Source organism: Anabrus simplex, chromosome 2 (assembly GCF_040414725.1).
Source record: "Anabrus simplex isolate iqAnaSimp1 chromosome 2, ASM4041472v1, whole genome shotgun sequence".
Taxonomy (NCBI): domain Eukaryota; kingdom Metazoa; phylum Arthropoda; class Insecta; order Orthoptera; family Tettigoniidae; genus Anabrus; species Anabrus simplex.
Genome location: NC_090266.1, coordinates 58730152 through 58748322, shown reverse-complemented (window position 1 = coordinate 58748322; position 18171 = coordinate 58730152). Strand labels below are relative to the sequence as shown.

Sequence of the window (18171 nt, the reverse complement as noted above, 5' to 3'; positions counted from 1 at the left end):
GTCATAATTTTTTTAAATGGGATATCATATTACGTTCCTATCTATTAGAGACGCACATAATATTGATAAAAGGTTGACAGAGAGCCTCCGTGGCTCAGGTAGCAGTGTGCCGGCCTCTCACCGCTGGGTTCCGTGGTTCAAATCCTGGTCACTCCGTGTGAGATTTGTGCTGGACAAAGCAGAGGCAGGACAGGTTTTTCTCCGGGTACTCCAGTTTTCCCTGCCATATTTTTATTCCCGCAACACTCACCAAAAATATTTAATTTCATCCTTCATTCATTAATCATTGCCCAGAGGGGTGCGACAGGCTTCGGCAGCCGGCACAATTCCTATCCTCGCCGCTAGATGGGGGCTTCATTCATTCCATTCCTGACCCGGTCGAATAACTGGAAACAGGCTGTGGATTTTCATTTCAATAGGTTGACAATTGAAGTCAAATAGGAGTCGAAATATTTGCTACAGATTTTTCAGTATATACAAGAATCAATATACTCAGCTTAAAATAATTTGCAGATTAGTTAAAATCTTCTATAGATTAAAATCTTTTCTTGCTTAAAATGAGAGTCTTTATTAACAATATTCAAAGTGAAAATGTTGGTTAGATAGCAAGCATAGCTAGTGGTGGATGCTTGATCAAGTCTCATTCATGTGACAAGTTATTCCATCTTCTCTTTAAATATTCCAGTATGCTGCCTGGGTCGTGAAGCTTGTGAAGTTATCACCATGTAAGTCTGAAGAGGAGTTCAACTAGATTCTTAGGTATAAATGCTTTTTTTTAATGTCGCACCGACACAGATATGTCTTATGGCGACGATGGGATAGGAAAGGCCTAGGAAGTGGAAGGAAGCGGACGTGGCCTTAATTAAGGTACAGCCCTGGCATTTGCCTGGTGTGAAAATGGGAAACCACGGAAAACCATCTTCAGGGCTGCCAACAGTGGGGTTCGAACCCACTATCTCCCGATTACTGGATACTGGCCGCAATTAAGCGACTGCAGCTATCGAGCTCGGTAGGTGTAAATGAAACTGCTATGTGATGCATGTTGAAGTCTGTGAAATAAGACAAAGAAGTGTGCGAGTTGCTAAAATTAGAGTTGTTCACTAGTGGAATTAATCTTCGTTACACTTACCACTGGAAGAGAGACAACCTCATTGTCCCATCCCTAGCCTTTGCTGATGACCTCATTCTAGTGGCGAACAATATAGAGGAGGCTACCTGCAATTTACAGAGTCTTTATAGTATAGCAGTTAAGACTGGTCTGAAGATCAGCATGCAAAAGACTGAATTTGTGACCAATATCAAGGAGGCCCCTTCTACAATTCCTCTCACAGACACTACCATACGAAAAGTACCTGCAGTTAAGTACTTGGGAGAATGGATCTCTGCGAATCAAAGTGAGAACCTAGCCATAGATGCCAGATGCACCAAATTTGAAAGGGCTTATCACTCCTGTCGTAGTATCTATTCATCAAAGTGCCTCTCCAGGAACCTCAAACTCAAGACACTACAACTCAGTTGTCAAACTATCTGTCCTGTATGCTTCTGAGTGCCTTGTAATAGCCAGGGTGGGCCCACTTACTGTAGAAAGCTGGAGTTAAAAGAGAGGAAGTTCCTGAGGAGGATATTAGGACCAAGGAAGGAAGCATTTACAGTATCCGCCATAATGATGAACGGTATGAACACCAGGAGGACATTGTCACGTCTATGAGGAAAAGATGTCTGACCTTTTATGGGCACTTGGCCGGCTGGATTCCGAAAGACTCACCAACAGCATAGGCATAGTAACAGGAAGAGGCAAGGCTTCTAAAAACAAATGGATCACGTCAGTTAAGTCGGACATGAAACAACTAGATATCCCACTGGGACAAACTCGTGACCGACTACTGTTCCGTCAAGCCATCCGACAGGGAGTTTTCCCAATGTTCCTTACAAGTATGAAGGCTACAGGAACTAAGTGGACAGAGGAGAGAAAGCAAATGAAGGAGTTTTAGAAGAAGAAAGCAACAACTTTACCAAAGAGTAGATATGAGCCCCGTGATCCTCAGAAGGCCTAAACAACAAAGAAGAAGAAACAAAATAATAATAATCCCCTATTTCACTACTGAGGCAGAAGCTTGTACAGCTGATTGCATAATGATGACTGAACACACAAGTGAGAAGACATCACGTGGATTATACTTTAAATGTTAGTTGTAAACCAGATGCGTCTTAAGAACGATAGCCACAATGCTTCTAATTTAATACTTACTTAGTTACTGAAACTAGAGTCTCAGAAATTCTGAAAATAGAGCAATAAGGAGGGAGAATTTTGAAATACTCAATTTTTAAAATGTTAATAATGTTATTTTTATGTTACACTAACTACTTTTAGAAGGTTTTCGGAGATGCTGAGGAGCTGGAATTTTGTCCCACAGGATTTCTTTTACATGCTAGTAAATCTGCCAACACAAGGCTGATGCATTTATGCACCTTCAGATATCACTGGACTCAGCCAAGGATCTAACCTGCCAATTTGGGCCAGCACCTCAACTGTGTGAGCCAATCAGCTCACCTCTCATATTAAAAAAAATTAATTAAAATTTTTTTTAAAAAACTTGTAGGTCTATCAGTGTTTGTATGGTAATTTTTAAATATCCATGCAATTCAAAATTTTATATAGTCAAGTAACTATGTAAACAATTTTCTTCTGAAAGCTTAGGTGGTTATCTGGAATTTCAGAAATATCACATATTATTGTTAATATACTGGTACTATAAAACATTGCTTATATTACCTGAATCACTTGCTTCGCTTTGGCAAAATCTCCTTTAGTCAAGCACTGAATAACAAGACTTGATTTTGAAGACATCATTTGAGTGATAATGCACTCAGATACAGGAGGGATAGCAGATCGCTTATGTTGACGCATTTTTTGGTGACCATGTCCAACAGAATTATTCCCTGAAAGAAAAATGCTTAATCAACCTTTCTTACATCAACTGATTTGGCAATATACTTCAAAGTATAAAAAAATATACGTACAAAAACAAAGACAATATTAAGAACATAATTTTCAAACTTAATACAGAATATGATTCATGGTGTGAGTTACTGTAGTCATGTCCTAGTTCATAAACCATGAGCAATGGCTAAGTGGCCTAGCAAGTGGTCGGGAGTCGGGACACCACCTGCTATGGAACAGGACATACTCCGAGTCAAGACCCTTCTTGTGCTCGGGCAGCTGTGAATAAACAATCCACCGGTGGTCCCTAATCCGTTACAGGAGAGATCTTCACTGGGACTATGTGTAATTTGGTTAGCATCTCGCTTCACAAAATTTACCAAGTTCAGAATATTCTAAGCAAAGCTCAGACTTATGGGAGTAACATAGTCCAACTTCCATTTGACAGGCGAGACATTCGTCGAATAAAATGGAATTCAATGGAGCACTATCAATATTAATGGGGCTTACTGAGGAAAGTAGGACTGGCTGAGTCAGAAAAGAGGATGCGTCTGGATGTGTTAGGAATTAATCATCGATCGATTGATCAATGAATGAATGAATCAATCAATCACCACTGAAATGAAATGAAATGAAATGGCGTATAGCTTTTAGTGCCAGGAGTGTCCGAGAACAAGTTTGGCTCGCCAGATGCAGGTCTTTTAATTGACGCCCGTAGGCGACCTGTGCGTCGTGATGGGGATGAAGATGACACATACACCCAGCCCCTGTGCCAAGGGCATTAACCAATTATGGTTAAAATTCCTGACCCTGCAGGGAATCAAACCCAGGACCCCTGTGACCAAAGGCCAGCAAGCTAACCATTTAGCCATGGAGCCGGACACTGATCTGCATGTAGAGCAGTTGACCAGATGGTAGATTCCCTATCGGTTGTTTACTACCTCTTATTAAATAATTTCAAAGAAGTTAGAAATGTATCGAATATCTGCCCTGGTAAATTATTCCAATTCCTAACTCCTCTTCTTATAAACAAATATTTGCCCTAATTTGTCCACTTGAATTCCAACTTTACCTTCATATTCTGATCCTTCACACTTTTTAAAACAACACTCAACCTTATTCGTTTACTAATGTCATCCCACATTATTTCTCCACTAACAGCATGGAGCATACTGCTGTCATGGTGTGGGTCACTGTAGTCGATATTCGGGTAGGGAGAGGTAATGAGGAAGAGATTATAAACTGTTCCTAACAAGTGTTAAAAAGGGAAGGGCAGAGCGTAGGGCAGGACTGTTCATCAGAAATTCTATTGCACGCAACTTTGTTTTTGTTAGGCACGTAACTGAGTGAGCTATGTGGGTAGTATCATATGTTATAAGTAGAGCCTGAATTTCCATGCACTATCAAATCTCAAAATATGCATGCATTCATGCACTATCATATTGCAAAACATTCACAATAAAGTGGAAAATATGCACTATCAAAATTCAGATCCTTTTGAAACATTGTCATCATCATCATCAGTTTTCCACTCCAGTTGCCCGGGTGTGGTTTACGAGCACTCTCCACTTCTGTCTGTCCATGTACCACTCTTCTCTCAAGACGACATCCCAGCTGATTCCTCTTGTTCCTATGTCCTCTTTCACTTGGTCCAGCCACCTCTTCCTAGGTCTTCCTACCGGTCGTTTTCCGGCCACGACTGTGTGTAGCCATTGTTTTGCTGTCCTTCCATCGTCCATTTGTTTGACATGGCCAAACCATTTCAAACGGGCCCTTGTCACTTTTTCATTCAGGGATGGGTACACACCAGCTTGCTCCCTTATTCTTTCATTCCTTACCCTGTCCCTTTTTGTCTTCTGTACCATAGTTCGTAGGAACTTCATTTCTGCGGCTTGTAGTTTGATGTCCACTTGTTGGGTTGTTGTGCAGGTTTCTAGGCCATATGTTATTATGGGGGTGATGTATGATTGGAATAGAATCTGCTTTGATCTTAAGGGAACTTGTTCGTTCCAGAGGAGGTTCCGAACTTGATGGTCAAACTGAGCTGATTTTTGAATGCGGTTGTTAATCTCATGCTGTATTCTGTTATCACTTGAAATGATGCACCCAAGATATTTATATTGGTCTACTGTTTCCAGTTGTGTACCTTCCAGCATTATTTTTCCTTTCTTCTTCTGCCTGTTGACAGACATAGTAACAGTTTTCGATTTATTTATTGTTAATCCGTGTGCTTTCAAATGTTCATTCCAGGTGTTCAGCCTCTCTTGGACTTCCTTCTCTGTATTTCCCCAAATGACTACATCATCTGCAAATGCAAATGCATTGATGTCCATATTGTTCTTCTGCTTAATTTCTTTCATAACTTCATCCATGACAGTGATAAAAAGTAATGGTGAAAGGGTACTGCCTTGTTGCACTCCTTTAGTGGTTTGGAACCAATCAGAATTACCGTTTCCTATCTGTACGCAACTGCAGCAGTCTTCGTAAAGCATTTTAACTTTCTGGATAAGCCCTTTGGGTACATTCTTCTTTCTTAAACATTCCCATATAGTCTTCCTTGGAACACTAACAAATGCTTTTTCGAGATCCAAAAACACTAGTGTTAAGTCTTTGCCCTTCTCCCAATGCTTTTCTAACAGTATTCTAAGTGCAAATATGAGATCGGTAGTTGATCGGTGTTCTCTGAATCCATATTGTTCTTCCTGTAGTTGTGGTTCTATTATTTTCCTTAGCCTTTTTTCAAGTATTTTCTCAAATATTTTCAAACCATGAGACAATAAAGTGATCCCTCTATAATTGCTACATTTCTTCCGGCTTCCTTTATTGAAGAGAGGTATTATTATTCCCTTTTTCCAATCATCTGGGACTTTCCTATCCTTCCATATTGCATTAATTACTCTATGAAGCCACTGTATTCCTATTGCACCAGTTGCTTTGATCATATCTGCACTGACTTCTTCAAATCCTGTAGATCTTCCTTTGGGCATACTATTAAGGGCCGTCTCTACTTCCTTCCATGTTGGCGGACTCTCTTGGTCAGGCTCATCATTGCAGCTTAAACTGACCTGCGTGGTTACATCATTGGAGTCTTTCCCAGTACTGTTGTATAAATTATCAAAATAGGATTTCATGATCTTCCTTATTTCTGTCTCCTCCCTAACTATGTTACCATCTGGTTCCTCTATAGCTGTTATGTATTCATTGTCTCTTCTTATATTTCGTATTGTTCGGTAAAGTAGTTTAGAATTAGCTTTGCTGTCTTGCTCTAGTTTATCTGTGAAATCAGTCCAAGCTTTCTGTTTTTCTTCGGCCACAATTTTCTTTACTTGTAACTTCTGATCTCTGTATTTCTGCTGCAGTTCGTTTACTCTAGATTCGTTCCTTTGACTTCCTTTTTGCATTTCTTTGTCTCTGGCTTTCCTGGTTTCATTTTTCACTTTCACAGCAATCTTCACCCGATCGTTCCACCAAGGAGTTTCTTTTGCCTTCATTTTGCTATTAGTTTTACCACAAACTTCTAATGCAGCTCCGACAAGGCTTTCTTTGAATCTAGTCCACTTGATGTTGCCTTCTTGTAATGCATCTGATGGTAATTTATTGGTCACTTTTTTTGTGTATTCAACTTGTTTCTCTGTCTTCTTTAGCTCCCATGTCTTAATTTTTGGTTTCCTGTATTTCTGAGGTCTATAAATTTCAATGTGCTTTATTGTTGCGAGGAGAAGTCTGTGGTCACTGTCCAGGCTTTCACTTGGTATAACTCTGACATCACATATGGTCTTTCCTGCTTCATTGTCAGATATAAAATAATCTATCAGAGTTTTAGTATCTCCATTCCAACTGTATCTTGTTAGTTTATTACTTAGCTGCTTCTGAAACCAACTGTTGTTTATTCTCAAGCCATTCCTTACACATAGATCTAGAAGACTTTCTCCTTCTGGGTTCCTGTCTCCATAACCATGTGGACCTAGTACATTTTCATATCAACGCCTGTCTGATCCAACTTGAACATTTAGATCTCTCATTATTATGATATTTTCCTCTCTTTCTATAGCTTCTTCTAAATCAGTTCGGAATTGTTCTTTTTCCTCTTCATTACAGCCAGTCTGTGGGGCATACACCTGGACTACTGTCAGCATGCTCTTGTTAAAAGAGATGTTCAACTTAATAATTCTTTCATTAACATATATTACCTCACTGATGACATCAATGTCCTCTCTTAATATAAAACCTACACCATTTTTGGCTTCTGTTTTATTTCCATTCCAATGTAGTTTGTATCCTTTTCTTAGCTTTTTGTTCCTCTTCCCTTCCACTTTGCCTCACTCAGGCCAAGAATACAGAGGTTCCTCCTTTCCATCATATCTATCAGCTCTTCGCTTCTGCCAGTCAGGGTCAGGATATTTAATGTTCCAATTCTGTGTTTAGGACTCTTTCTTTTGGGCTTCTTCTCAGAACATCGTACTTGAACATCAGCCTTACGGTCATCATACGTTGCAGATGTTTGAGAAGACGTGTCTATCTGGTATTTTCTTTGCGTTCCGAAGCTCGTTTTGTAGTTGAAAGCAATTGATATAACCCTTCAGTTGACTTGCTAAGCCTAACACTGCTGGGAATTTTCTGTCAGGGGTATTCTCCCTTAGCCTTTGGCAGTCCCCTACCTCACTGCAAGGCAGCAGCTGATGAATTTATGTGTCATTTCCTACACAAGGGTCTCATCAAACCTTCTAGGGGAAAACTCCTCCACCCGTAGCTGTTGGTCTTCCCCTAGTTTGTTGGGTTTGGTGTCGGCCGCCCAACCCTCGGCCAGACAGTCGCAGGTAGTACCGTCTACTGTCGGATACGGTATCAGGATCACTCCTGACCTGACTGGAGCTTTTGAAACATTGTACAACTACTAATTTCTTCAAATTGTCTTCATTTAAGCTCATCCGTTTATCTGTCAGCAAATTCTTAAGCACAGAAAATGATCTTTCTACGTCACAAGAATTGACAGGTGCATACTTAAATTAAGACATTTCGGACTAAGTGAGGTCAAGTTATACGTCTTTTGCATTTTCACTACAATACGTCTTTTATAAGCTTGACGAATTCAACATCAGGGTTTGAACGGATCATGTTTCCGTGCGATGATTGCAGACACATTTGAATGTCCTCTATAACTGGTAAAGATTGCCTGCCTTGATAACAAAGACTTGTGACGAGTGAGAATTCCGGGTAGGAAATTACAGGATAAGAACGGAAGAGGGTTCAATGCAAAACCAAGGTTTGTATTATCCCCTTCAAATTTGGCCTATAATAAGTATTTTATTGTGTCTGTGAGTGCAAGGCTATTATTTCATTAGCATGGACGATATTTCCAACCCTGTGTTATAGAGACGTTCTCATTTGTATGGAACCGGTCTTGCCAGCGAGGGAGCGAAGTATTGCTTTTTTTATCGAGCTGTCAGCTGTCCCCACGTGACCCACTGAGTGCAGCCAAGGTCGCCCTGATCTGAATTACGCAAGTCCACGTCTCAAATGAAAGTACTTTTGAGAATTGTAATAGCCTATCAGGGGCAAGACGACGACCAATTACGAACCATTGTGGTGACATGCCCTCATTGTGAAGTGCTTAAATACCCCAGTTTTCTGAAGAAACACTCTCTTATACTCTTATATTCTTATATTCTTATTGTGCACTCTTCTGCTGCCTTCGCCGTACGCTGATTCATGACGCAGACGCTCCGTCATTGGACTTGGATTATTTTATTCGGCAGTGCAAATCAACTACCTTCATTAACACTTTAGTCAACGAGTCTGGCAGATTTTCATAGGCAAAGTTACGTATTATCCCTCTTTAAAATTCATCGCGTGTGTGTGCAGGATATCTTCTAAAATTGCTTGTCAGTTTCAGCTTCTACTGTGTTAGAAGAAGGAAGAGGATCGCCATGTGTTTTGTTCGAGTGCATCAAGATGTTCCTACACCTTGAAGAGGAGAGCCACTACAACTCTGCATTGAACATCACGGCTACAATGGTGTGTTAAAATGTAGGCGACTTCTGACATGGGGAGATAGCGACCAGAAGCAGATAATCCACTACATGTAATCCAGAGACTCCAGATCACCGGCAGAGATCCAGTTTCATCATTCATTTAAGTACCTTTTTTCTAATGTTTATCTGTTCATCTTTGTAAAAATAAAGCTTACTTATTCATTAGTGGTAATATTTCTTCTAGTCTTGCAGTAGTCTTGAATATTTTTCATCCTTCTTTCACATGGGATATGGTAGTATTGTCATGTGTGTGTGTGTGTGTTTGTGATTATTGGTCTCTATTAGAATAGTTAGAACGTGTGTGTGTCTTCTACGATTATTCTAACTGTCCCATTTAATAGTCTAGTGTGATTTAAAAGTCATTGTCCTCACCGATAATTAATAATTTAATTTTGAATTATTTCGGAAGTCGTGTGGGACAGATTTACGGCATGTTTTGTTACGCCAGATTTCTATATTAAAAAAATTCTTCTTGTATGATTCAAGGCGTGTTTGTGTCACCTGGCATATCGTCGAACCCTAGTTTATGCAAATTTGAGATCTAGCACATCTAATAATAATAATAATAATAATAATAATAATAATAATAATAAATTTTTCACCTCACGTTAAATGAATAGATAAGGGTCATGAGTTTAAATATTGCTTAATCTTGTGTGTAAGATATTAATGTGTGCTCAATTAGGATGGATATGAGCCTGGAATATGGCAGAATCTTGATGGATCATTTATTGTATTTACTGACTTGTGAATGGGTCATTTACTGTATTTTATTGACTTATGAATTCATTCATTGAGTTAATTTGAAGAATACGTGTGGTTAGACGTAATTTCTTCAAGTGTGAGCACGTGTGAATTGATATACATGAAGTTGAATAATAATAATGTCATGACTCATGAACCATGAAAGCGAATGCGAATATTTGACCCGTACTATGTGCGTTTCTGTAGACGACAATTTTTCCAGATATCAACCGCCGATGTTATCATGACCAATGTTGTAAATTTAATCATCTTTGACCAAGTGATCATCCAGACTTCATCACATTTCTGAGAGACGTGAATGGATTTTTCTTTACCTGATACTGTCATTGAGAAAATTCAGATGTCTAGAATAAAAGTCAAAATATAATATTCAAAGTCTACTATTCGTTGTAAATAATGTAAATAATTCTCGTGTGCCTTAGTGTGAATGCTGTGTGTGTGTGTGTGTGTGTGTGTGTGTGTGTGTGTGTGTGTGTGTGTGTGTGTGTGGTAATAATTTCAATGAATTGTGATATGTTTGTTTTTTTTACTGTGGTTGTGACCCGGCCACGTGTTTGTTACATTGGGTCCTGGTTATAAGCATCGTTGTTTGAGTGTATCTAACATTTTGAGAGTTGAACCTTTAGTAAATTTTATTTGGAAAGTAAGTTGAGGAATGTTCAGAGTATCAGACAGTAATGAATAAGAAAGAATTATTTCCGTGGACAAGATTCACCATATTTGTCAAGCTTACAACGCTAAAATTTTCTCAATATATCAGATGCTAAAGATTGACGTCATGTTTCATTCAATCGAATATTAAGGAAAGTTTCATAGGAATAATTATTGTACAAGCACGATTTGGTGAAATTAAGTCAGATAGAGACTACTTTGAATAATATTTCTGATAAAAATGTATTTATTTATTTTTCCAATTTAATGGAGAAAGATATTTAATTCAGTACTATAAAGGAGTAAAATTTAATTTGAGATAATGAATGTAGACATGAATAGATCTGATATTCAGACATTTAAAACTAATATGAATCAGGCAGATTTTTTTTTTTTTTTTGAGATTGAATTATTTCAATTTGTAAATAATAATGACAAAATTAAGAGGAGGTTCTCACATAGAAGTTTATTTTTAGTTTGTGTTTCGTTGGGCCAGAAGTAGGCTAATATCCATCTGCATATTTACAGAATTAATGACGTCAAGGCTATGGGAGGAAATCAATGCTGTATTTGAATGAACTGGCAGAGAAGAAAATATTTCTTTTGTTTCTCGTCAAGATTGTTTAATTTAATTTGTTATTGTTTGAGTGCTAGTTGATAATAAATGTAAAAAACCTGTTGTTTTGATATTTTTGTATTATTGTCGCTAGTCCTTGTCTCTTTCCCTGCCTTCAAAAATAAGCAAAACCAGACAACAAACCGTCCACCCATGAGACTCTTGTTCTCCGGCTGAGCAAGCCCGGTAAGAAGGGATCAGTATGCTGCTATCTTAGTAACACGGCACCACAGAAGTGCGATATGAGTTTCGTTTTGTTCGTCTAACATAGACGAAAATATGAGCTGTCAATGAGTAATGCACAATTTACGGTTCAATTTATAGCAATGTATTATTCTTAAGAATTAGAGATCGATATGGGGCCTTCCCGCTTGCATCAATGTTTACTCAGGCAACAGATAAGAAAGTGTTTGGTTAATTGGATTATAGAACCTCTATTGTATGTATTAACTTTGGATGTCAGATAGGCTGCCAGGAATACATTCTCTCCATCTCTCAGTAATAGATATCCTGTATAACATGGAAAAATGGTCCCCAATTCTGCAAACTAACATTCAGAAAAGGCACTATCATGCAATATTATATAGTCAGAGGAAAAGTCATATGATGCAGTGTTAAATGTCCAAATATTCTCTATTAAATCCAAAATCTTCAAAATATGCATTATGCATGAATTTTCTCCTAAGAAGGCCAAAACATACAAACATGCACCGAAAAAGAACGGTTATTTGAAACTGCTAAGCCATAAAACAAATATTTCCAAAGTTTGAGAAGTGTAACTAGCTGATTTAAAAACATGCATTTGCATGGAAATCTAGCCTCTAGTTATAAGCTTCATTGTGATCCATACTGACAATAATTACATATAAGAGGGTAAATTAGTACCCCTATTCAGTACGTATATACAATACCAAATATAACTACATTTTCATGAATCGGTTATATTCTCATTGAAACTAATTTTTGGTACTAGTTTTGACCCTCAGGGTCATCTTCAGCTGTATATAGTCAATTGGATTATAAAAAACATGAAGCAGAGCACATCTAAAAAAGACCACACTTCAAAAAAAGAAACTTTAAAAAACAATTTCAAAACAAGTCCTTGATGAATGTATGTTGGAGACGGCGTCAAGTCCATCAGTCATAAAATAGTGCATACAAAGACTATCTCTTTAACATTAGTGACACCGTGATGTTGTGGAAACACTCTGGTCCTTGATTTAATGCATATGACTTGTAGAGCCTTAAACGATATACTTCAAAAGTGAGTGAGGGGAACATCGGTAAAATAAGCCAAACGAAACAAAAACCTTGAGATTGTGACTGTCAATGTGGATCACATATTTAAACCAGGACAGATGTCTGGAAGAGAAAGAAAAAGAAAATAAATTTAGATTGCAGTTGTTTAGAGTGATAGGGAAAGCTGTATTATATATGAGACTTACCTCTCTCCGGTAGCTTCACGGGAAAACCTCCACACCAGCGGACCTCGTCAACTGATAGCTAGGTCATGCCGGAGGTAGGCGGCGGGAGTACAGGATGCGGGAGGGGCGAAGGAGGAGAAGCAGTGAGGAGAAAAGGGACAATGAGAGACCGGTGGGAGTGATGGGTATTCTGTTGAGGCCAAATATATGTTTCCTATAAATGGGGGTGATAATATCAAACAAGATGTTTGGCTTTTCTAAAATTTAGAATATAGTTTGGGATGATATATATTCTAAAATATTGAGCAGTGCACCTTTTCCTATGAGTTTCAAGATGTTCATACCTCTCTCAATGGAAGTTTACAAATTGCTTTACGTCGCACCGACAGAGATAGGTCTAATGGCGACGATGGGAGAGGAAAGGGCTAGGAGTGGGAAGGAAGCAGCCATGGATTTAATTAAGGTACAGCCCTAGCACTTGCCTGGTGTGAAAATGGGAAACCACGGAAAACCATCTTCAGGGCTGCAGACAGTGAGGATCGAACCAACTATCTCCTGAATACTGGATACTGACCTCACTTAAGCTCAATGGAAGTCAACTGATGATTGGAGCCACTCATATGCTTGCCCATGGCAGAAAAGTGATTGTGTTTATTAGCAGTAGTAAGTTCTAAATAGTGTGTACTAAAATTTCTGCTAGTTTGGTCAATATATGTAGCATCACATTCGTTACATTTTAGGTTGTGTGTTGACTGTGGACAGTCTCGATTGTGGACAACTCATTAATAGGTGCAAATGCGCACACAAAATATTTGGGAAGAGTGCCAGCTCATTCCAGTGTTTTCCTTTCCACCCCTCTTCTACCCGTATTACCAATCCACTTCTGCTATAGGTGTCATACAGAAAGTCAGCTCTATTACTGTGCTGAGCTTTTAGTTCATATGCTTCTTCCTATTGATTGACAGTTGTTGTGCTATTATGGAACTTATTGAGATGGAGAAAGGTAAGCCATGTGCTTTAGGCTATTGCATGGTTATGATTACAGACAATTTAGAATGAGTAAAAATGATGTTACCACATGGATTTGTTTGAAGGAGAAAACGAAGAAGTGTAAAGGATAATTGTTTACTAAAGTTATGTAACAGAACTTAATTTTAACAGATTTTAATAATATTAATATGTATATCTCTCTGTTAAGTTTCAACTCTGATTCATTTAAACTTTATGTGCAAGTGTGTTAAAATACATTATATTTGCTATGATAATCTTATAGAAGAGAAATAATTAGAAGCCTAAATTAACACGTAAATAATTAGTAGTAAAAATGAAACGTCTTAAAAAGTACAAACAGTTATTCTGACAAAGCAAAAATAAGTGCTAATTTATGGGACTAGGTCTTCAACATTTTAAAGGCCGAGTACAGTTAACCACGCGGGTTCATGACGTCCGACGGTCATCCGACCCCTTATGAGTCTCATTATGATAGCTGTATTGGAGTACAGAATGTAAAAGTTTCAAACAAATTTATTAAATTTTTTTTTTCCTATTTTGTTTTACGTCGCACCGACACAGATATGTCTTGTGACGACGATGGGAGAGGAAAGGCCTAGGAAGTGGAAGGAAGTGGCCGTGGCCTTAATTAAGGTACAGCCCCGGCATTTGCCTGGTGTGAAATTGGGAAACCACGGAAAACCATATTCAGGACTGCCGACAGTGGGGCTCGAACCCACTATCTCCCGATTACTGGATACTGGCCGCACTTAAGCGACTGCAGCTATCGAGCTCGGTAAATTTATTAAAAAACCACCATTCCAATACTTTACAATCTCTAAATTTAAGATACAAATATTACATACAGTACATGTTAAAATGGGACATGTTTTGCTTAGGCTTTGTAAGCATCTTCAGCCATACTTAATCTAAAGCTAATTCAGGGCCCTGAACTGGGTTCCTCATTAAAGTATAATACACGATAAAACAGTCATAAAAATCTAGTCTGTGAAGAAAGCGATGCTTAAATGCAACTAAAATTCAATAATGAACTTGTCATAATGTTATATGTACAATGAATGAATAATAGTGTTTGTCGAAAAAAGTAGGTACAAGTTGGTTATTTGTAGGATGAGACATAGTCATAATGATCTGACATACATTTGGATTGTACAAATTTGTTTGAAACTTTTACATCCGAACCCTGCCGTTAACTTAATGTGCGGAGCCATACGGCAGGCCTACCTCAAAAATAAGCGAGGTTGCTCTAAAAAAAAAAAAAAAGGAACGCAGGTCCTGGTATGCGCTAACATAGAACCTTGACACCCTTGCACTGGTAATAAAAGTGCAATATGGTAGATGCTTTATTTCATGAAGGCTTATCTGTGGGAAATAGTGTCTGCAATCGAGGCACATAAAGACTATTAACAGGGTGTCTCAATCGAGACTGTCCTCAATAAAGATGTAACTAAAAGGGGAAAACCCTGGAACGAGCTGGCACAATAGCTGTACCACAACAACCTAAGTAGAATAATTATATCCTAGTCACAAGGATTGTAAAGTATTGAAAAGGTGGATATCAATAAATCAATTGTAAAATTTTAAAATAAGAGCTGGCACTCTTCTCAAATATTATGTGTCCGCAATCGAGATTGTCCGTAATCGCGATGACACCACATTTTAGTTTACAGATTCCATAATTAAGAAACCTACTATGAGGGTTGATTGAACATGTATTATAAAGAATGGATGCATTATTATTACTGGTTATAAAAGCTATGCTCATATTATTTTCCTTGAAAATTTTATTAACCATATATATATTATTATTAAAGATGAATGCTTTTTTAGGTTTTTTTAGGGGTTGCTTCTCTGGTCAAGGTATATGTACAACGATTCTTTTTGATTATTTTATCAATGAACTGTCTGCTGTATCTATTATGTTTTGCTATTGCACAAATAGTGGTCAACTCCTGATTAACTTTGGAAAGGGGAACGGAAAAACGCTCTGTGTTCTATACTGTAGTAAGCTGCTTTTTTTGTGTGACTGTGGGTGTAAGGAGTCTTGTTGAATGGTGTTCGCAACTCGTGTCGGTTTTCTAAGATGTTATAGGTCAAGTGATTGGTGCGTCTTATAATGGTTACATCTAAAAAAATTCAAAGATTGTTGGGTTTCTGATTCCAGAGTGAACTTAATATGTGGTTTAAACCATTAAGTTTGGCAAGGACATCAGTCCCATTGGTAGAACTGTGGTCTAATATTAAAAAAATGTCAGCCACATATCTGGCCCAATAACAGATATTATTATTATTATTATTATTGAAAATGTTTTCATGTTGCAGGTTAACTAATAAATATCCACCAAAACATCTGAAACCAGGGATCTGATGGGCAATCCATTTCATAATAAGTTTCATGTCTGTATTGATACTAGGTATTCACAATTACAAAGAATGTACCGTCCACCTAATCAATACTTTATTCTGTCTTGTTACTATGCAGTACTGGTTTCGACCTCCACAGAGGTCATCCTCAGCTGGTCATGAGATCTAAAGTTATCTTAACATATAATTTAAAAACATTACTAAATCTAATGAAGAATGTCACATGATATGAGTGATAATATTAGAATATATAATGATATTATGTGTCCTGTGGTTTATAAAACAAGTGTCGATATTTTATGACATGTATATGTTACTTAAAATTCTGGTGTACTGTTCGTAACAGATAACTTGTTAAAATACAATTTCTACACTTAAAATGTTTATAGCATTCTTGAGGTACACTTTGGAGTTATATTAATGTTGGTAAAGCATTGTATGCGTTCACGGGTATGTTTGTAGCAAGCATTCTAGAATGTTCAATGATGTGAATTGTTTATCTTGTGCGTTCATATAGTTGAGAATGTTGGATGATTTACATCGAAATATTGTGGTGTCTCATTAGTTTCCTTGGTACTAATCTCATTATAAGATATTAAATAGGTGCAGATGCTCCCTCTTTATAGTTCTGTTGTTGGACATGCTAGTAATTTACATAGTACTGTTGACTGGTCGATGTGTACAGTTAGGGAGCAAGTCGTCATGTCCTCACTCAACTAAAAGCCATACACAATTTCAATTCATTATCTTTAGTGGCACCGTGATGGTTGTGGAAACACTCTTGTCCTTGATTTAATGCATACGATTTGCAGAGCCTTAAAGGATATACTTAAAAATACATCGTTATCGGGAAATATCTCCGTGGCAATGATCACTTACAGTACTGTGGTAATAGAGTAAGTTAAAATATAGTTACAAAGCAACCACTTCAACAAGAGTACAACAAGCAATTCCATGGAAAGAAAATATGGCTAGAAATACTACTAGTTTAACATTCTGAAATCAGCATCACCATATACAAATTGTCAACTCGTTGGCAGAATGGTCAGCATACTGGTTTGATTCCCAACCGGGTCAGGGATTTTAACTTTCATTGGTTAATTCCAGGGACTCGGGGGCTGGGTTTTCATGCTGTCCCCAACATTTCTTCAATTAAGACTTAACTGTACTTTATTATCACTTATAATGTTAAGCTATTAGTAAGCTCAACCTGTAATATTGTAAGTCGTAGTGTTAAGCACTGAATGTACTTAAGTTGTGTGTGAATTTGGATATAATTTCTTTAATTCCGTGTGGCTATTTCTAGCCGAGTGCAGCCCTTTTAAGACAGACTCTCCATTGTGGGTGGGCAGCATCTGCCATGCGTACGTAACTGCGTGTTATTGTGGTGGAGGATAGTGTTATGTGTGGTGTGAGTGCCGGGAGTGTCCGAGGACAAGTTCGGCTCGCAAGATGCAGGTTTTCTGATTTGACACCTGTAAGTGACTTGTGCGTCGTGGTGAGGATGAAATGATGATGAAACCGACGCATACACCCAGCCCCATGCCAGTGAAATTAACCACTTATGGTTAGAATTCCCAACCTTGCTGGGAATCGAACCCAGGACCCCTGCGACCAAGACCAGCACGCTAACCATTTAGCCATGGAGCCGGATGCCGCTATTGTTAAAGAGATAGCCTTTATATGCATTATTTACGACTGATGGAATTGATGCCATCTCCAAGATACATTCATCAAGGACTTGCTTTTGAAGTGCTTTTAAAAGCATTTTCTTTTTTTTAAGTGCATTTTTTTTTAGATGTGCCCTGTTTCATGTCTTTTAATACACCAATTGACTATATACGCCTGAAGATGACCCTTATGGTCGAAACTAGTACTGAAAATCAGTTTCAATGATTATCAACAGATACATGAAAATTTAGTTATATTTCACATTGTATATATGTATTGAATAGGTGTACCAATTTACCTTATTATATGCTATGTGGGTAGATTTGTCAGTGGGAGGAATAAGGACAGGAATAGTCTCAGTCTATTCACCATGTGAGGGTGCAGATGAGGATGAAGTTGACAAGTTTTATGAAGCACTGGGTGAAATCGCAGTCAGTGTCAACAGCAAGGATAAGATAGATCTAACAGTCGATTTCAATGCAATAGTTTGAAATAGAACTGAAGGTTATGAAAAGATGATGGGCAAATGTGGGGAAAATAAGAATCGGAAGCATTTACTGAACTTCTGAGCTTGTATGGGATTAGCAGTTAGGAATACATTCTTCCAGCATCAGGTTATTCACTGCTACACATACCAGAGTAGGGGTACCAGATCCACAATACACTATATAAAAACTGACTTGGAATTCACAAAAT

The 18171-nt window shown here is 38.0% G+C and overlaps 1 protein-coding gene across 1 annotated transcript in view; it reads right to left on the bottom strand.

Annotated features, from left to right (window-relative positions):
- The window catches only part of Sptz (Spastizin), a 713541-nt gene that overhangs the window by 480460 nt on the left and 214910 nt on the right, over positions 1–18171 (bottom strand). The window contains exon 12 of the mRNA XM_067139843.2: positions 2774–2940. Coding sequence (XP_066995944.2) covers positions 2774–2940 — 167 coding nt within the window. The remainder of the gene's footprint in view (positions 1–2773; positions 2941–18171) is intronic.